Source organism: Tremella mesenterica, assembly GCF_000271645.1.
Source record: "Tremella mesenterica DSM 1558 unplaced genomic scaffold TREMEscaffold_1, whole genome shotgun sequence".
Taxonomy (NCBI): Eukaryota; Fungi; Basidiomycota; class Tremellomycetes; order Tremellales; family Tremellaceae; genus Tremella; species Tremella mesenterica.
This window is the reverse complement of record NW_006711225.1, coordinates 1,958,463-1,977,819: the sequence shown is the minus strand read 5'-3', so window position 1 is coordinate 1,977,819 and position 19,357 is coordinate 1,958,463. Positions and strand designations below refer to the sequence as shown.

The following is a 19,357-nucleotide window of genomic DNA, read 5'->3' as shown; positions in this document are numbered from 1 at the left end:
GTTTCTTCGTCTTCTAATGTCTTATCCACTACCAGCTCCGCACCCAAGCCACCTGATCGACCACTAGGTATCGACGGGACACTGGCATCTACTAATGGTGAGTCACTCGGCCCGATAACCACACCATACTGAACATTCAGGATACTCCAGCGTTCAACCTTACCCTCGCTATGGTAATAACTACGGCTACGGTATGAACGGTATGAATAACATCGGTAGCTATGGTGGTATGGGTCATGGATCTTATCAACCGTCTTTCAATCGATATGGAGGTTACGGTGTTGGAGGTTATGGTATGGGTGGATATGGAGTAGGAGGTATGGGTGCTCCTGGAGAGGTGATTATCTCTCCTTAATCGTTTCTTCTCATCTCTTTGCGTGTTACTGATACTTAGGGCTACCCGACATTAACTTCTTCTCTTCAACAATCTACCGCACCAGCATTCGCAGTACTCGAATCACTCGTAGCCGCATTCACTTCACTCGCTCAATTAGTAGAAAGTACCTATATGGCCACTCATTCCTCTTTCTTCGCCATGATCGGAGTAGCCGATCAGCTCGGATCTCTTAAAACATACTTAGGTCAAGTACTCGGCGTTTTCTCCATACTACGTCTAGGAAGGAAAATCATTAATTGGTTGAAAGGGAAGAAAGTCGGAACAACAGGATGGGCAAATGAATGGTCTACTTTATCAGGAGGAGGATCAGATCCATCTAGACCTTCGGCAAAACCCTTAATATTATTCTTACTTTCAGCGGTGGGATTACCTTGGTTGATGGCTCGATTAGTCAGAGTTTTAATGAATAATCAAAGACCTCAGGTGGAAGAGTTGGATCCGAATAAATTAAGTTTCGCTCGTGCTAAATGGGAGTTTCAGGGGAAAGAAGAATGGGAATTGAGTTTAGGAAGGGATGAAATTGTCGCTGTTTTGGAAAGAAGAGATGGAGGGAAAGATGGTATGGAAATGGGTTGGTGGAGAGGAAGAACGAGAGATGGAAGGATGGGTTGGTTTCCTGGAAATTACGTGAGCAAGTCTTTCTCGAACACCGTTCTCATCTCTTCATCCTGATATATCGTGACATTCCTCAATCTCTGTCACAACCATGAAGTTGATACTGACGGTCAGGTAGAGGTTATCCGACCTCGAGAGCAGACCGAGAGAATACCTTCAAATCGACCCAGATGACTTGTATCATTCCTTCGCGACCGATGCTGAGCTTAAAGTCTTGTTACACTGTCCAAAGCGTGAACTCCTTTGGATCATGATGCTCTTTTGTGCTGACACACCCCTGCAACATAAGACGTTTTAACATTTGACAAGCATGATGAGTTCTAGCCTGTCTACCCTGCCAATCTCTCACATATCTCAATTTGCCATCTTCGAGCGTCAGACCTGGACTGAAAGGACAACCCCCGCCTCGGTGTTTGCTTCATATTTTATCCATCACCTCCTTTGCTCATCTCACACAACAGCTGAGATCACGCAAAAAATGACGATTCTCTCCCCTCCGCTGCCCTCAGCTTCCGTCTCATACAACTATCAGGACCTGCCCCCATCTCTGTTAAGACAGCCAACAACACAAATAACAAACAACACAAATAATAAACGACACCCTCAAGACTCTCTCAAGACAATGGACAGCTATATGACTGTGCAATTGCTGACGCCTGAGAGCATGACTGACGCAGAGAAGGCGCCCTTTTTCAAGCCCACGGTCTCTCAAACTGGTAAACTTCTGTGTGAACAATTGAAACACCCGCTGAGAACCTTTAGCAATTCGGACTACACAGCTGAATTAACCGGAAAAATGACCGAATTCATCCACTACGTCAACTCGGCGTTTGAAAACGTGCCGCAGGAGGATATGACAGTTGCCCTTTCCAGTGGACTTCAATCAGCATGGTATTCACACTTGTTTACTAGGGTCGAAACCGTCATCCGAACCTCCAATGGTCAACCTAGTGACTTTGCGCAATTGGCAAGCGAACTGGCAGAATTTGCAGCCAAAAATCATAATACCTTTTTCTCTGTTCAACAAACCCAGACAAAGAAGCGTAGAAGTCGATTTAAGAATCTTGCTGATTGGGAGAGAACCCAGAAATCAAAGGAGGAGGTGACGTGGGATGAGGCGCGGCACTATGTCGAAAGTGCTATTTATGATGGAAGTATTGCTTGCGACCGTGTTGGGAGCTATGCATACTGCTCCCAAGGCTAAATTTGTGACGTCATGGAAGCCAATTGTCACTGCAGAAGGTGAATTGACACATGAATTTGAGTGGGACAGTGTCAGGTGTAATTATTAATATTTCTCATGCAACTTATCTTTAAAACTTGGACATGCTTGATATTGTATCTCTCATCAATGTGTGCCTCATTTCTCACCCACTAGCAAAGTGGACTGCTTCTCTTGCTCTCAAGCGATCCTACACTTTTCCTGCCGACCCTGCAAGCGGCCCTCCTCCACATATGCCTAGTCGATAATCGACCGCACGTGGAATTGCTCGCTTGATTGACATTCACGCACTATCCATCCTTTGTCCTCGATATGCTCTCCGCCTCTCGACAGCTGAGTACTTGTTCAGATCCCGATCCGCATCGCCTTCGAGACATCGTCCACCCATTTCATCCTTCGTTTTATCATACCTATCATACAGTAACCTATCATACAGTAACCTATCATACAGTACCAATCATACCTCACAACTCCAACATGTCAACCGCCACAACAAACAAATCACAACCCGCTGATCCCCTGCTCATCGCCACGATAAGTGAATCGGGAGTACATAATTGGACCTGGACCGATTCCCACCCACTTCTTACAAGGGCAAACCTTCGTTACACCAGTGATCTTGCCGGCAGTCTTGCAAAGTTCAGCAACTACGTTCGTAATTCCTATCGTTCGGTACCCTTAGAAGACATCAAGGCCGCCGCCTCTCAAGGTGTGGAACTCGCTTGGTATTCCATGTTGTTCACTCAAGTTGAAAGTTGGCTAAGGTATGGTTGGCCTGATGATTCTGCAGTTCCGGAGTTGAGGTACACTTTTGCACAGTTTGACGCTGAGAACTCACAAGCTATACAGAGAATTCTTCGACAGCAAGAACGAAATTGTCAACGCCGATTCAGAGGTTGTCAGGATCACGCGGTACCACGGGTACCTTACCATGTAGTCGTACTCTTTTTCCATTCCCGTCCCCGTCTCCATTCCCGCGTCCGGGCTTACTCCGTTTGCTACTACGCCTGGTACCACTCCTACCACTCCTTCGACACCTCTACCCTTTTTTACATCTCCGTCTCGGTAACTATCATCGCCCTTCCTCTGCTAGTCTACCTCAACATCATTACGAACCACGCATGCTCTCCATCGGTATCATCCCGCTTGTTTTTAGTATATAGACGTAGTCTTTTCTCAGCAATGTCTTGTCGAATGTATTTTGTGTTTTCCTAGTTATCTCATTTGACATACATCTCATCGATCTTACAGATCTCTTCGATACACTACATCACTAGGTTTGTTCCCTACAAGGCCTCATTGTCACAGCTCATCGACGCAGACTATTCCGACGTCTGGTCCTTACAGAGGTCTATCTCAACCAGAGAGGAGCCTTTTGTGGCAGACGGAAAGAAGTTGGAAAGACGTCAGGAAGGAGATTGAAGAGTCTTTTGTTAATGGTAGTATTGAGACCATTGTGGGATCGTTGAGAACGACTCTTAATCAGGGTTGATACACTAGTGTCATTGTTCCAGTGAACTCAAGAGATAGCTTACAGTAAGTATATGCAGTAAGTACTTGGGGTGATCTTTCCTCCTCTCTCTCTCTCTCTCATCAATTAATGCATCTCAAATTCCTCATTGACTACTTACTCTGATTCCTGAGTTTTCAACACCATGTTCGGTGTGACTTATCCTCGCACTCTTCATCTCATTAATCCTCCTGGAATTGCTGTGCCTGTGCAGCTTGCTCTGCATTCAGTTCATTTTGTTCTACCACCTGATCATTGGGATCATAATTTGTCACATCTTGTCCAATTGTCACCAAACGGTCATAGTATTTTGTTGTTGTGTATTCCTCATTTTTCTTCTGACTAGCAGCATACTTGAGCAACTCCATGTCATCTCGAGTGTAAGAGCTAGGAAGCCCAGGATCACCCTGAGGGAAAAAAAGAAAGAAATTTGATTCAATCGCAAGTTCAAAGTCGGTACGAGGTAGAGCTGTTAATGTATCTTCTGTGGTTCCGTGCCTCAGGAGCATACTTTGAACTGCGTCACTGGCGTACTCTTTTTCGGCCTGAAGATTCTCCCGGAGGGTTTTCATATCGTCCTTGAATCCAAGCGCACGATCTGTCGTTTCACCTGTCTCAGGACAAGACCATGCTGCTTGGAACAAGAAACTATCAAAGTCATAACGACTGACAGATGTTGTACATACAATCTTCCGAGTGACGTAGACCTCTTCAAGTTGCTCTTCTGTGCTATTGCTGATGTTGTGAGAAGCGGACTCCTCGGCCGAGGAGAGACTCAACGTGGTAGCAGTGCCAGACATAATGATTGTTCGGTCTTGAATTGACTTGGGAAGCAGAAGCAATTAGTGGTTTCTAAGTGTTGGTTTGTGGAGGTGTGAAGAGTGTTAGATTGTAGTTTTTGCTCTTTCTACTTTCTAGAAGGGGTTTATATAGCTATTTTTGGAGCCATGCTGATCAATGAGTAGGAAGAAAGTGCTGGTTGACACTTGTCACATCTCCCCCTCTACCCCTTCCAGCATCTTGTTCCATGCGCGAGAAAAGACACAACTCACCTCATTGGGATAGGTGAAAGAGACCTGCAACCCATCAGACTTACGCCGCCGCTGGTTGGTCGTTCTCATGCCCAAAACCACATATTTCACGTAAAACCGTACACGGAGACATATTTTGGCATGAAAACCAGACCATACTGACCCAACAGGGTTAGACATGTAAGGTGTGCTAAACATGTAAGGTGTGCTAAACATGTACGGTGTGCGGAGTCTCATCACGGTTTGAACTCCCGATTGAGGTGATTGAGGTGATTGAGGTGTTTGAGGTGTTTGGAAGTGTGAAATCCTGTTTCAACAAGTGAGGTGAATTTTGGCTATTGGGACTCATTCCTGATCAAAGGAAGCTCAATTTTATAACGTTCTCATGACTTCAGACCGTTTGGGACCACGGATCGTCGAGTCGCAGGACTGGGGAAACGGCGGACCAAACATGGGAATACCAATGATCACTACTCTGAGGAGGGGTGTTACATACAAAAGGCTGGAAATGATATCAAAACAACATGACCCGCACAGGAAGCAACTACATTGACATGCATGTCTAGAATGTAGCATTTTGATGCTGCTCAATCCTTGTTGTCCACTCCGCTCTGTTAGCCAATATCATCGATCCTTGTAAGACGAGATCGATTGATAACCGAAAACGTCTCCAAATGTAGCAAGACAAACGAGGAATAAGAGGACGCATAATGACAGTAAAGGAGCTTACTCAAATTTGTTGAGCTGACTAAATCTCGTTTCAGATTCAGATCAGCAGGACAATTGAGAGAACAATCTAGTAGAAGGGAAGTACTAGAATGTGATAGAATGTGATAGAATGTGATAGAAAGCTCTAGGAGAGGGTGAAAGGAACCACACGGGACTAGAAGCGACTCCGACCTACCCCTCCCTCAGAGAGCCACAACCTTGCAACTAAAGTTCGTAGTTTTTGAAGTCATACGGAGTAGTTGAATAGTGAAGCGATAAGGCGTAAGCGATAAAGTGGCAGGGGTGGATGAAGGCAAAGTGCGAACGCACGGAATCGATGAAAGTGGCAGTAAGGCGTGGGAATGGTGGTGAGGTATGTAGGAGAGGGTGAAGGTCTTATCACAAAGAATAAACGAAATGGAGACAAGCAAAGGGGTAGTGGGAATGATGATCCTGTTCTTGGTCTTAACATCAAGGTGGATGTTGAGTGTTTTTCTATTTCTCAGTATGTAGTCCTAATGTACATTCTAAATCTTGTCCAAATCCAGTCCTGATCCTGTCCATCATATCCTAATCCAATCCAATCTTCCAATCCATCTGATTGATCTTCCATCTGATCTTTATTTTTGAGGTTTCATGTTTTATTGAGAATCATCCAAACTGTCAAGACCAGACCGAAGGTCGAAGGATCTGCGTCGATGGAGATAAAGCTACTTGTAGGGACTTGAACTAGTTGCGAGAGGATGTGAAGATCGAAGCAAGTGGTTTGATGAATGAATACTAGGTTTGGCAAATGTATGTGAGAACTTGTATGTTGAGACAGACAAGATACATTGGTTGAAGTTGTTCTAAGCTATGCACTACCTTATGTACATGGAATGAGAGTGGAATGTAGATAAGGGTGGCTGGTAGTGTTTATTGGTGGCGGGTAATGGGGATATTACCCGAACTAGCAACCTCGACGCGCGTGGTCATTACACAAACGGTCCTAACAACGTTTGTGTGTTTTTGGATTTCATCAGGAGACACTGAGAAAGCCAGCTTGTTTTCGGGATTTAGTAGCAATGCGCATGGACTGGAGCTACATGTCGAAACATGTTAGCTAATAGAAACGGCCCGCAATGGCTCAACCGTCAGTAGGATTATTTCCTGTTCAGTACCCAGCCGGAGACGTTCCACTCCGGAGCGTTGTTCAAATTACCTCTCTTGGACCCAGCCAGAGAACCATGCTAGCCGGCAGGATCGGCCCAGGACAGCCAAACGCCGATGGGAAATTACCCCTTCCGTCGACTATCCCTTCTTTCCTGAACTTTGTTCGATCATCTCTGGATTCCTGCTTGTGAGTGGAATGTGATAAGTATAGAGATGTTAAGGACCCCGCCGGGGACGGACCCCTCTGGAGCCGCACAGACGTGATCAGACCCTACGGGAGATGTTCCACTCTGGAGTGGTCTGACCCCTTGACAGACCCAGCTGGAGAAACATCCAATAAATGGTCTGATTGAGTTGGAAAAATAAAGAGATGCTGGATCAGGACTTATGATCCAGACACTCTCATCTGTGAGCAGTGATCTCCCATGAGTCTGCCTTGATTCATCACTTCAATCTCCCAGATTCCCCACACCAATCATGAGTCCATGTCTTCTGGTGATCATGCAAAATTTGGGGCAAGAATCGCAGGATGTGTCTGCTACCACACATGGGTGGGGATGGTCAACTAGGTCATCATTGGGGCAAGCAGTACTTTTGCAGGACTAGCATCAAAATTCTTGTGGTCCGGTTGAGCAGTAATTACTCTGGGTGGGTCTGGACACCTCCAGAGTGGGACAATTCTCTGAGTGGGTCTAAGAGGGGTACTTCAAACCGTGCCACTCCGGAGGGGTCCGTCTCCGGCGGGGTCCCTAACAGAGACATGTAGAATTTATGCATGCTCTTTTTCCCCTCTGTATTATCATCTGCTTATCAGCAAACAGATTAACAGTTGGAAGTCCACATACCTCTGTGTATAAGTAAGGCAAGTTCGTGTTTCTACTCTCCTCATAATGACCTCTGTGTTGTCTAAGATTTCTCTTGAGAATCCCCCTAAGTTATCCCATGATCCAGCATTGTATGCTCCGTGGAGGAAGTTGATTGAGGTGTATCTACATGTCTACAGATAGGTGACGCTTGGAATGACGTCACAGGTAATGATACTGAACCTGGTTTCATAGGGGTTAGGACAGAAGATGAGAGGGCGGATTCATGTTGGAAATAGGACAACCAGCACAAATTCAATTGGGGATTACTTTTGTTAGCCGATAGAATTGGGCCAGGACGGCCGCCGAACCGCCGTTAGAATTACCCCTTCCGTCGAATATTTCTCCATTCAACTTATCCTCTGAACTTTATTCGATCGTCTCTGGTTTACTGCGCGTGAGTGGAATGTGATAAGTATAGAGACATGTAGAATCGATGCATGCTCTTTTTCCCCTCTGTATTACCAGCTGATTATCAGCAAACAACTTTTGCACAGCTGTCAATGTTAGGTGACGGACGGATCAACAACTGAGTTATATTCCGCTCATACGCAGCACTTCGGACTATCAGTGAACGTTCAGAGGATAAGAACACAAAGGCAAAAGGTGACGGAATGGGAATGAATCCTACCAATGGGAAGTAATCCTACCGACAATTCGGCCATTGCGGGCCGATTTTATCGGCTATAATATGTTTGAGAACGTGAGGTCCTGTTCCAACACCTTGAGGTGGGGGTTGACCATGAAGATCTCCTTCCTGAACAAAGGAGGCCACAATTTACAACATTCTCATGAATTGTGACACTTGGGGGCCCCTGAACAAGATGGGTGTTAGAGCTGGGAAACAGATGTAACATGACAGTGCCAAGGATAACTCTCATGAGGAAGGGTGATATGTACTAGTCACAGAAGATTCATAGCCTGACTAACATGGCTGCTTCTCCTCAGTTCCACTACTTTCTGGTATGGGTGATCGGACAGTAAAGACAATTCGGTATGTAAGCAGTACACACAACACGGGTGTCATATCTGTAGCACTAAGTCATGTTGCTCGACTTTTGCGAAACAAATCGCACAAGTCCTAGCCTTGGTAGAGCACCACTCGCTACGCCCACCTACTTCTGGAAGATGTAAGCAGCAATCTCACTCTCTCATTAATGCATCTTGGATTCCTCATCAACCGCATTCCATATTCCGTCATCCCGACAGATTTTACTGCACAGAGTGCAAAGTAAAGTGATTTGTCGATCTACTCCACCTCTCCATCATCCTGGAAGAAGTCCACCATGTTCTGAGTGGCAGTTCTCTCCTCTGCCAATTCCTGCTCCATGGCCAGCTCATAGTCAATCAAAGGAGCCGAGCTGCTGGTGGTCTGTGCAAAGGTCTTATGGCTTTCGAAATACTTGGTGTTATGTTCTTCATTTCTTGCCCTTGAAAGCAGATCAATGTCATCTTCAGTTATTGAAGTGCTCACCCCTGGATAATCTGTTGGGGAGATAGTACGGTCAAAGTCGGCAATCACACCAGCAGTGAAAAGAGGTTTTCTATTGGCAAAGAAAGTCTTGTTCTCTCCAATGAATTGTAGAGCAGACTCAGAGTGAATTGCAGTCATTTCAAAGAGGTGATTGAATGACTCGAGTATTTCTTTCACTTGATCATCAGTAGGTGCTTGACTACGATCGTTGGTCGTCCCAGTAGGCTGTAAGGAGAAAGCTGCCTGGAGATCAATGGTGTTGTTCTCAAACTTGGCCGAGACAGTACCCTTTACTGTGTACTGAGTGTATGTTTCTGTCTGGGACATTGCTTTTGATTCTATTTGGCTTTTTTCGAGTAAATTGAGTTGAAGTTATCAAATTGGGTTGATTCTGTAGTTGGTTGTCTGTTTGGTTGGTTGGTTGATTGGTTGGTTGGTTTGAAAGTTGTGGATTGCTGAGGGCTAAGAGATCCGGCGAGGTTTTTATAGACATCCCCTTCCCCCCCTTCTCTTATACTCTTCAACCATGTCCAAACACATCCCCTTGTAGGGGACTGCCATTTCGAACTCCTCACTCAAATCCTCTTCGAGAGGAGAAACGCCGAGCGTGAAACTGCAATACTCTCTATTCTGGCGATGAGTGCCAAGTCATGGTTCGAAAGATAGATCGTGTCCCGTTTCGATCTTTTTACTCCGCCGACAGTTTGACAGGATACCGCATGATACATGCTACAAGCAGTTGAAAAGATCAGTGAGGAGAGGGGAACGAGGTAAATCTGTAGATCCGAAACGAATAGAAAAAACAGGGATGGAGACTCACATACGTAATACTCCGCACCCCTTCAACTTGTCACCCCAACTTCAACCCCGCTCATCCCTCCTCGAATTTGGCCGATGGGTTATCCATGGGTATTTCTGATCCCATTGTCGGTCGAAGTCGGTTGAATCAAATGCCTCTATCTCTGAGACGGGTAAGATTGGCTTGACTACCCAAGGAGACTAAGTTTCGTCTTCCAAGCTGATGTTTCACCAGTGATCAAGGTATCGAGGATGTATACGGGCAAGACAAAGGAAACCGGCATGTCAAACTTGGTCAACATCATTCCAGGAATATTTCAGATTAAGAGGTTTCTAAAAGATGGTATCACACTTAGTTTCCCTCTGTCTCAGGTTTCTCTGACAGTATCTGTACTGTAGGATGTAAATTACTCCTGTTTGAAGTTTCAACTCACCCTCCACCATCATGCAACTTATGTCAACTTGGCAATAAAACGTGTATCGAATGTGTATGTATGTCAAAACTTTCACATCATCATGTCCATTGAAGGCTGATACCACAACTAAAATGTCTCTTGTTTTGGATCATTGTTGATGGAGTGTTTGCAATGAAGACTACAAGGGGGGGGGGGTCGTCGTTCACAGCTAGTTTGGCCAGTTTTTGCTGGTTGAGGCCTGTGATAACCCCCTCTTTTCTAGTGTCCTGAGTATGAGTAAGAGACATCAATGTTCAATAGTGTAAAGAGGGGAAGAAGTCATATGGACATTAGGCACGTCGTCCATCAGGGTCCATGACAGTGAATCCTATCTTGTCCCTACCGTCTTCATGGTTGCCAGGACCAGAGGTTGTAGACAGTCTGTTTCAATGAAGTATGGGCTACAGGGAGTGATGTCATAGATAGTCTATTGATGTAAAAGATTGAAGAGACTCTGAATTGATGAGATTTAGTGCCAAAAGATTTGCTAAGTGACAATACAAAAACATTTGAAAACACATCTGCAAAAAATGGGCTGTTTCTGTATAGTAAGAAGGAAGCGGAGTGATACCAATATCTAACAAGTAAAGATGGAAAATAACATTAGAGAGAGGATCAAAGTAAGACAAAGATAGACGAGGGACACAGAGATGAGGGAAAAAGTCATGTAGTCCTAGAAATATGGACTAGGTATGGTAGGGGAACGGAATGTGTTAGGGACACAGCCAAGTCGCACGGTTCAGGTTGGCGCTCTCAGACCCAGCCAGGAAACACTGCACCTCAGGAGGTGACCAGACCTACTCAGAGCGTCCCCAGGAGAGCAATGGTGAAGGTATCCATGATATTGACACTACTTACACTGATGCAAAGGGGGAGCTCATACTCTTGGAATAGCCGTTGACATACAGTGATTCAACTCTATCATCAAACAAAGAAGCAAACATTACAGGTTCTGACTATACCCATCTACCTACTTCCCTGGAGGAAGCTGCACCTGAACCATATAAGCTGATCTCACCCCACGGCATACTCACAAGCGCCTATTGGACTTGTGCCAAAACTGTAATGACCACGCGCGTCGAAGTTGCTAGTTCGGGTAATATCCCCATTACCCGCCACGGATAAACACTACCAGCCACCCTTATCTACATTCCACTCTCATTCCATGTACATAAGGTAGTGCATAGCTTAGAACAACTTCGACAAATGTATCTTGTCTGTCTCAACATACAAGTTCTCTTATACATTTGCCAAACCTAGTATTCATTCATCGAACCACTTGCTTCGATCTTCACATCCTCTTGCAACTAGTTCAAGTCCCTACAAGTAGCCCTATCTCCATCGACGCAGATCCTTCGACCTTCGGTCTGGTCTTGACAAAAACGGAGCATTTACTGAGGTGAAGAGGGGCAAAAGGGAAGTCTTCAGTATCATGGAGCTATACTGGAGCGACAGTACTGTACTGTAAGTACTCCCTCTCCCACTAGAGATGTATGTCCAGAAGACTGAATGATAGGTGCAACGTTGTTATTGGTCAATCATCTCATCAATTCATCTCTCATTCCTATCCTGTACGTTCCGGTCCTGTCATACTCTACCCTACCTTCCTGCGACTATATCTAGTCTGAATAGTCGGGCTCAGCATCGGCTAACATCTGCTCAGCGAGAGCTGCTTGTTCCGCCCTGAATGCCTCCTGCTCTGCTTCCTGCGAGTCGGGAGCATAAGACGGGCCTGATGGAGGAGGGAAAGTCTTTTCGCTCTCAAAATACTCGGTATCCGCCTCCTTCCCTTTTCCCCGTGCAAGCAAGCTTAAGTCATCAACTGACCAAGCAGTACTGACACCCTGATATTCCGAATCTTGGAAAGTGCGGTTCAAGTCGGCTTCCACACCATTGAGAAAGTGGTATTTTTTGGTTTCAAAAGTCTCTTTGTCTTTACTGTTATTCTCTAAGAGACTCTGGGAATGTTGTGACGCAAAGGTGGCAAGATCCTTCATCGATTCTCTGATCTCATCTAGCTGATCTGGCTTGTGTGCTTGACTAGGATCGGTTGTTTCAGCAGTTGGGGCAAGAGACCAAGCGGCTTCCAGCTTGGCAGTGTCATTTTCAATCCTGGCTGAGGCGGTAGCTGAGATCTTGTATTGAGTGAAGGTTGATTGGGACATTTTGTCTCTTGATGTTACGACTTGTTTATGTAATTTTGTAGGATTTGAATGTCTTGAGTTGATGTGTTTATTGGATTGAGGTTTGTTTTTGATGTGGTTTTGGACTGGTGTGAATTGTTGATGTATGAGGGATGAAAGAATGAGCCTTTTATAGATATCATGATGGTCTTACTTTCCTACTTGTCGGTCCGAGTGACTGATCTCCATGTGATGGAACGAGTATCATATGATTTCTCCGCTTGTCACTCCTGATATCTCCTGAAAGTCAAGGTGGAGTTGTAGGTCTTTTTTGTTTACCTTTCCCCATAAGGAAATTTTGTTAACCAAGTAAGTGTCAGACCGCCAGACAAAACTGTTGTTGATATCATCAATCCTTTTCACATCTTCCCTACCAGCCCTCGTCATCTCAAGCCCAAAGTGCGGCGGTGAGGCCGGCGATCAATGGGTGATCGATGAGATCAAGGATGAGGGGAGAATATGTTACACAGTCACACATGTGACATATCTCTGGAACGCTGGAATGATCTTCAAGGGGATGGATCGTGACATCTGAGCAATATTATTTTGAAACGTAGATCCATGTATCTTGGGATCCTTAGTTCTCACGGGGTGAAACGGGGACCAAGAGATACAGATTCCCGTATGTGGTCGACTCTCTGTCAACGTACAGATGTTCAACAGATAAAGGATGCGCACGGGGAGTGGGCCGAGACACTCCGTGTCGTCAAACGGATCGCTCCAGTTTCCACACTTGAAAGTCAGACAAGCAATCGATTTCATCCTGCACCATCATCATCGTACTCCTGTTAGTGGGCTCCAATGACTGAAACGACTCATCCTCTGATCCATCCGTGACCTTACACCACATGTGTTATCTCTGAAACGGGTACCGGTTCATGAGCATGTTTCATAATTGGATCATGGGAGAGCAATTGTGGATTGTCTCTACGTGCCACATACAATTTTAGTATTGCATGACTGTGCATCTTCATGGTTGTCAGCCCCTGCATAAAGGTTTCTCAAAGAAAAGATCTGTCCCATACAAGGTGCAGCTGGGAGGTACATTCTCATCCTCTTCTACTGGCCTTTTGCCCAGTCAAACTCAATAGGCTGCCTGCTCATCTCGTTTCATCTCGTTTCATCTCTTTGCTCAGGGTACATAAGCACAGTCCTAGCCGTCTTGACATGTGGGTAGTCAAATACAGTATCAAGCCGTGCCAACAATAGCAATAGTGCTAACATGGGGTGAAAATGGACTGCTTCCCTCTTTTTGTAGTTTTCATTGATGCATCTCTGATTTTCCACCAATATCAAACCTTCATCACCACATCTGTTACCCCTCCCAGACCCCTCCCAGCCCCTCGAGAAGATTGGTGTTTCTCACATGAGACAAAACATAAGACGCCTTCATTGAGAATTTCTCCCGCTCTCCCTCTCCCGATGAATGTCCTCCCGTCCATCAGTCCGCATGTGCATCATTTCAGACTATGTGTCTGTTCAAAATATCTGTTATTCTCTGCATCTGCTTCCGCTGCTACTAGATCAAGTAGAGCTTGATCCTCCTCCACAACCACCACTGTTAGACCAGGTATTTCTGTCTTCGCAAAACTTCGTAAGAAGTCTTGTGACACTTGCGCTTCCCAAAGCCGTTTTGACTCTTCAGGATTGTCTGACCTGATGAATTTTTTTTCCACGTAGAATGCAGAATTTTGGACCTCACTTTGATGGAGCAAGTCTATCTCTCCTCTGACTTCTTCTAGCTGTGTATCAGTAGGAGCCTCAGTAGCTACATTTGTATTGCCAGTGGGTTTGAGAGACCAAGCAGCTTTAAAAGTGACAGTATCTCTTGTGTAAGTAATACAAGAGGTAGCTGAGACCGTCCAGGTGGCGTGTTCAGTATTGTTTGTCATTATGTTCCTTGGTTTGTTATTTGGTGTGTTGGCTGTCAATGTTGTGGAGTGGTTTGGTGCGGGTCAATGATATTGTTGCCTGTATCTATGGAAGATGATGTGATGTGAATTTAGAGGGGCGCGTCTGACCCCACCCCTAATATACAGTAGACAGCCGACATTTCCCTTTCACTCCTCAAGTTGTAGATGCTCTATCATGCACATGTGATGTAAATATCCAAACAAAACACGTTACATCATAAGAGCATTGTGTTTTTCCCTTTGACTCTTGGTCTGTTCCTTTGATAAGCTCACCCATGTCAATCTTTTCACATGAAACGTAGATAGTGGGGAGAGATCACACATGAAACTCCCTGGATAAGGGCACAAGAGTGGAGCAGGAAAGGTGATGATGTCTTGGTCTTACGCACGGGTTTCGTTGGCCAGACTTGTCCAACAAACTTGAAACGTACCCAGCATCGAGCCTTTCCTGCTTCAATATCTATGACATGTGTCAGTTCAGCCTGGCTGCTGGAACATACAGTATGGGATGGGTTTCACCATTGTATGATAGGGCCCTCAGTTCCCTTCCACAGGATAGCTCATATGGCCATGAGTGACACAGATAAGCAAGATCTTCAGTTCGCTTGTCAGTATTTGAGTGTGCTGTTGTGAGCAGAGATTTTGAGTATCATCAATAATGCAAAGTACGGATATGGTACCAGTCATAAACATCCCACTTCTTTGTGTGCTCTCTATGATCTCGTGAGCGTTCAGGGATAGTGTCACTAACTATGTCGTGACACCTTGTCACGGCCGTCGAACAACTACTTCTTAATAGACCGACGGTCGACGAACCTCGGCTAACTTCACGCTCTGAGTCGATGTCTCACCCAACCAGGAGGGCGCAGACTTCGAAAGGGGTGTAACTACGGCGTACTTCGGCGTAGTTACTCTAACTAGGGTTTTGATCTACTGATGGCGATGTATCTTGATTTATAGCTATCTCTATCTGTCTTTTACTACTGACAACAATCAAGGATCGCTGAAGAACTTCAGCGATCTTCTCAGCTAATATTATCTACTCCTCCTAGACCTTCATCCAACCCTCTCGCGCTTTGACGTACTTCAACGCACTTCGTCCAACTTCCCCGAGCCCTCGGCCATCCTCTTCCTCCTTCGACTAACTCCGCCTAACATCGCCGCACTTCTGCTCCCATTGTCCCTACTTAGCCTAACCCCGCCTAACATCGCCGCACTTCTGCTCCCATTGTCCCTACTTAGCCTAACTCCGCCTAACATCGCCGCACTTCTGCTCCCATTGTCCCTACTTAGCCTAATTCCGTCTAACTTCGCCGTACTTGGTGTCAGAAGTCCTGAGTTACGTGTAGAGTAAAGAGGTTAAGGCGTGATGGGGTTTTGATGGCCAAAGGAGGGTCATTGTTGGTGGAGTAATCGAGGTGTCACGACGTAGTTCGTGACAGTCGCCCCCTTCTTTAGCCGCGAACGTCCTCGTGAGCGATTACACCTCTGTCGTGGCAAGAGAACTTAGCAGCGTAGTACCCCCATTCTCTCCCTCCCCACGACCAACCTTCACTCTTCTGTTCTTTGCGCCGCACTTCGTAGTCGGGCCTCCTTTCACTCCAGAACCCGACAATGAGACTCCCCTAACTTCGTCGAGGTTTGCCGTAAGAAGCCCTGTGTCTTTTGTAGGTGAGACACGCTTCGTGAATGGCAGCCGAACAACACCGTAGTTTGTCGAAGTAACCCTCGTTTATATTGAGATGAGACACTATAGCGTGGGAATTTTGATCGTCCCTGCGATGCCTTTTGTTGATGAAACGCGAAGGATGCCGCATGTTGACGACGGAGGGGTAACTCGAGTTATACTAAGTACTGAGCAGTTCATCGTCCTTCTCTCTCTTCCCCATCTGTTTTCAAAACTTTCTATCTCTCGCGCTTAGAAAACGGATTTGTTACCTCGACGTATCATCTTTTATTTCTTTAAGTATTTTAAACGTCATGGCCCCTCCTACTCCCACCTCTAACCCTTTCGCCGCCATGAGGAACTTTGGTGGTGTGGTGTCGTCTGCTCGTGAGTCTTTCCCCTGTACCTACCGCACTTCGCCGCACTTGGCTGACGTTCAGTTTCCTTCGGTGATAGGTCTCGCCAAGTTTCCTCTCTTGGCCTCGGCACTCTTTCCCTGGGGGAACCGTCTGGCGCCGCCTCGCCTCCTCGCTCTGCTTCTCCTCCCGCCAGTCCTCCTGCCGGTTCTCCCGCCCGTTCTCCCTCCGCTTCTCCTCCTGCCGCCAGCCCTCGCCGCAGGACGCCCGCCTTTCGTCCTGGTGAGTCTCCGTCCTCCTCCGACCAGGAGTCGCTCAGTGGTTCGGAGTCGGACGATCAGTCAGACTTCGAAGGAAAGGGGGGTGATTATAGTGATGAGGAGGATCAGGATCGTGAGGGTGAAACTGAGTTAGAAGATATCTCAGATGATGATATGGTGGCGGTTAGTGTAGAGGATAACAATGTTGATAGTCCTGAGTGTGAGTTCTTCGCCCAACCTCCTATACCTTCGCCGAACTTGGCCTTGTTTATCTGTTCTTTAGCTCTCCAAGACATTGCTAACTCGCAGCCGCTCCTGCCCCTCCCCCTGCTCAAATTGTGGGCCAGAAACGACGCCGTTCCCTCTCCTCTTCTTCTTCTTCCTCTTCTTCTTCTTCCTCTTCTTCTTCCTCTTCCGGGGTTCTCCCCCCCCCCAACGCCATCGCCGCTGCCGCCGCTGCTGCCGCCGCCCGCTCTGCCGCCGCCGCCGCCGCCGCCGGTCCTGCTGCCGGTCCTGCTGCCGCCCCCCCCGTCGCTGTTCCCCCCCCTTCTCCCAGAGGGGAGCCTTCGCCCAAACGGGTGAAGAGATCACTGCGGGAAGAAGAGTACTTGTGGGAGAAGATGAAGTCCGAGCCTGGTCGTTGGATCGCGGTTGGTGTTGACGAAGCGTGTGATCGTTGCCGGTGAGTCCACCTATTCGTACTACGCCGAAGTTACTCCTGCTAATTAGTAGACGTGAGATTATCACGTATAATCGTCCAAACTGGCCCTGCCTCAAGGCAGTCAGGCCACACAACAAGGCCCTCCGTTGTGCTTCATGCACGTCTGGCCCCTGCTCCTTTCTGTCCCGTTTCCTCTGCCCGGGACATCCCGCCCCGTCCCTTCGACGCTTCTCCTCTCCCCCCTCCCCAGACTCCAGCGTCTGTCCCCCGTTCGCGGGTACCGTCTTCGTCTCTCCGGTCGGTTCGCCGTACTTCGCCGGACCTCCGCCCGTCGCCTCCGTCGCCGTCGCCCTTCGCTCCTGTGGCCGGCCCATCACGTCTCCCGGCTGTTCCTCCTTCGTCTTCTCGCCGTCCTTCGGCCTCTGCTCCTTCGGCCTCCCGTCCTTCGGCCTCCCGTCCTTCGGCCTCTCGTCCTTCGGCGCCACGCCCGTCCTCTCCAGTGGTAGCTTCTCCTCCGGCTCACAGCACCCGAAGTCGGCGTCCTTCCGTTCCTCCGGCCGCTTCGGCGGCCCCTCCCGTCACCCCTCCCTCTGCTTCCCAGAAGACACCGAAGTCTTCTTTAAAGAAATCAAAAGGGAAATCTAAAGAGAAGGAGGTTGCCTTCGATGATGGTGATGTGGAAGGTGAAGATACTCAGCGTGCTGGTCCCTCTGCTCCCCGGTTGTCCCTCGTCCACCCTCGTATCTCCCTGGACGTCCGTATTCCTGAGGACGAAAAGGAATTCGCCACTTATCGTTCTCTCGTCCTCGGTCTCACTACTCAGCTTGAGGCCGCCCGAAATGATACATCTCTCCTGCTTGACTTCTCTTCTCGTCAAGCTAACGCTTTAAACAATCTTACTGCGGCGTTAGTAGATGTAGTCAACACTGGGGCTCTGGACGACGAAGCAAGGACAAGGTTAGCGGCCGTCTCTCGCCGAAGCCTTACTGAGATAGCCGATGTTCGCCGAAGACTGTTCGACACCCCCTTCCTAGTCACTCCTATGGCGTATGAGCCACCACCGTCCCTTGACTGGTTAGGTCGCCGTAGTAATTCTCGTGTCCCAGCTTCCGCCCAGACTGCTCTCGACCTCCTCAGTCTTCCCTTCGAGTGTCTACGGACCATACGTTCTCTGTGGAGGACCCCGAGCATGCAAGCTGCTCGAGATGTCCAGGACTTCGGTGACTTCTTTGGGGCTATGAATCGGGCATGGAATGCTTCTCTCTCTACTGCGTTCCCGTCTGAGACTCTCGATCTACCTTCGGTCATCGGTAGCCTCCACACCAATCCCGCGGGACCGAGTAGATCGAAGGAGAAAGGAAAAGGAAAAGGTAAGGGTAAGAGTAAGGACAAGTGAGCGGTACGTAGCTGTAATCCTATGTTGTATGCAGTACGTTCTATCTCCTAGCCCTTCGCAGTCGCCCTTCCTTCGGCTTAGTAGGGTGAAGTTCGTGGAACTTCGCCAATATGTCATCAGCTCCATCGACGTTCTCCACTGGTTCCCATGATACTGAATCGTCTGTTCCTTCGTAACCTAACCACTCTACCAAGTACTCTAACTTTCCTGACCTCTTATTTACTCTAGAGTCCACAATATCCTTTACCTCCCAAGACTCTCCCTCATTGTCTACTTCTACTGGCCCAGGTGGCTCAGCTTGCTGACCAGGAAATATTGGAGGGTGATAAGGACGGAGCAAGGAGACATGGAATACATCATGGATACCTGCCATCGTTCCTGGTAATTCCAATTTACAAGCATGAGAACCTACCTGCCGTACTACCTTGTACGGCCCACTTTGCTTAACATCTAACTTCTTCATTGGTCTCTTCGTCTTAATATTCTCTAACGACAGCATCACTAGGTCTCCTTCCGCGAAGTTCGGCGTAGTCCGGTGTTTCCTATTGTATCCTTCGGCGTACTTCTCATTAGCTTTCTCAATTCCTTCGATACAATCTTTGTGTATTTCAGTCAAATCTTTTACCACCACCGTAGCAGCGGGCACTTCGACCTCGCTAGCCTTTATCTCTTCAGCCCAACGAGGGTGATATCCATA

The 19,357-nt window shown here is 47.3% G+C and overlaps 9 protein-coding genes across 9 annotated transcripts; 4 read left to right on the top strand and 5 right to left on the bottom strand.

The window, feature by feature from the left end:
* Window positions 1-193: 193 nt before the first annotated feature.
* Window positions 194-1,186, top strand: TREMEDRAFT_66886 (uncharacterized protein; the record flags this gene model as incomplete). Its single annotated transcript, XM_007001826.1, has 3 exons — window positions 194-337; window positions 395-1,024; window positions 1,127-1,186. 3 exons carry the CDS (start codon window positions 194-196, stop codon window positions 1,184-1,186), a joined length of 834 nt encoding a protein of 277 aa, XP_007001888.1.
* A 490-nt stretch (window positions 1,187-1,676) lies between these two features.
* On the top strand, window positions 1,677-2,216 carry TREMEDRAFT_58594 (uncharacterized protein; the record flags this gene model as incomplete). Its single annotated transcript, XM_007001263.1, has 1 exon — window positions 1,677-2,216. The coding sequence occupies one exon, from the start codon at window positions 1,677-1,679 to the stop codon at window positions 2,214-2,216; it is 540 nt and encodes a 179-aa protein (XP_007001325.1).
* Window positions 2,217-2,711: 495 nt separating this feature from the next.
* On the top strand, window positions 2,712-3,171 carry TREMEDRAFT_58593 (uncharacterized protein; the record flags this gene model as incomplete). Its single annotated transcript, XM_007001262.1, has 2 exons — window positions 2,712-2,998; window positions 3,054-3,171. 2 exons carry the CDS (start codon window positions 2,712-2,714, stop codon window positions 3,169-3,171), a joined length of 405 nt encoding a protein of 134 aa, XP_007001324.1.
* Window positions 3,172-3,926: 755 nt separating this feature from the next.
* Window positions 3,927-4,544, bottom strand: TREMEDRAFT_58592 (uncharacterized protein; the record flags this gene model as incomplete). Its single annotated transcript, XM_007001261.1, has 1 exon — window positions 3,927-4,544. One exon carries the CDS (start codon window positions 4,542-4,544, stop codon window positions 3,927-3,929), a length of 618 nt encoding a protein of 205 aa, XP_007001323.1.
* Window positions 4,545-8,747: 4,203 nt separating this feature from the next.
* On the bottom strand, window positions 8,748-9,299 carry TREMEDRAFT_58591 (uncharacterized protein; the record flags this gene model as incomplete). Its single annotated transcript, XM_007001260.1, has 1 exon — window positions 8,748-9,299. The coding sequence occupies one exon, from the start codon at window positions 9,297-9,299 to the stop codon at window positions 8,748-8,750; it is 552 nt and encodes a 183-aa protein (XP_007001322.1).
* A 2,545-nt stretch (window positions 9,300-11,844) lies between these two features.
* On the bottom strand, window positions 11,845-12,390 carry TREMEDRAFT_58590 (uncharacterized protein; the record flags this gene model as incomplete). The annotated part of the gene is made up of 1 exon (XM_007001259.1): window positions 11,845-12,390. The coding sequence occupies one exon, from the start codon at window positions 12,388-12,390 to the stop codon at window positions 11,845-11,847; it is 546 nt and encodes a 181-aa protein (XP_007001321.1).
* A 1,475-nt stretch (window positions 12,391-13,865) lies between these two features.
* Window positions 13,866-14,300, bottom strand: TREMEDRAFT_58589 (uncharacterized protein; the record flags this gene model as incomplete). The annotated part of the gene is made up of 1 exon (XM_007001258.1): window positions 13,866-14,300. One exon carries the CDS (start codon window positions 14,298-14,300, stop codon window positions 13,866-13,868), a length of 435 nt encoding a protein of 144 aa, XP_007001320.1.
* A 2,001-nt stretch (window positions 14,301-16,301) lies between these two features.
* On the top strand, window positions 16,302-18,660 carry TREMEDRAFT_58588 (uncharacterized protein; the record flags this gene model as incomplete). Its single annotated transcript, XM_007001257.1, has 5 exons — window positions 16,302-16,374; window positions 16,428-16,625; window positions 16,770-16,823; window positions 16,913-17,285; window positions 17,403-18,660. 5 exons carry the CDS (start codon window positions 16,302-16,304, stop codon window positions 18,658-18,660), a joined length of 1,956 nt encoding a protein of 651 aa, XP_007001319.1.
* A 40-nt stretch (window positions 18,661-18,700) lies between these two features.
* On the bottom strand, window positions 18,701-19,285 carry TREMEDRAFT_26115 (uncharacterized protein; the record flags this gene model as incomplete). The annotated part of the gene is made up of 1 exon (XM_007000657.1): window positions 18,701-19,285. A coding segment is annotated over one exon (585 nt), but the record flags the coding sequence as incomplete, so codon positions are not given.
* Between the last annotated feature and the right edge of the window lie 72 nt (window positions 19,286-19,357).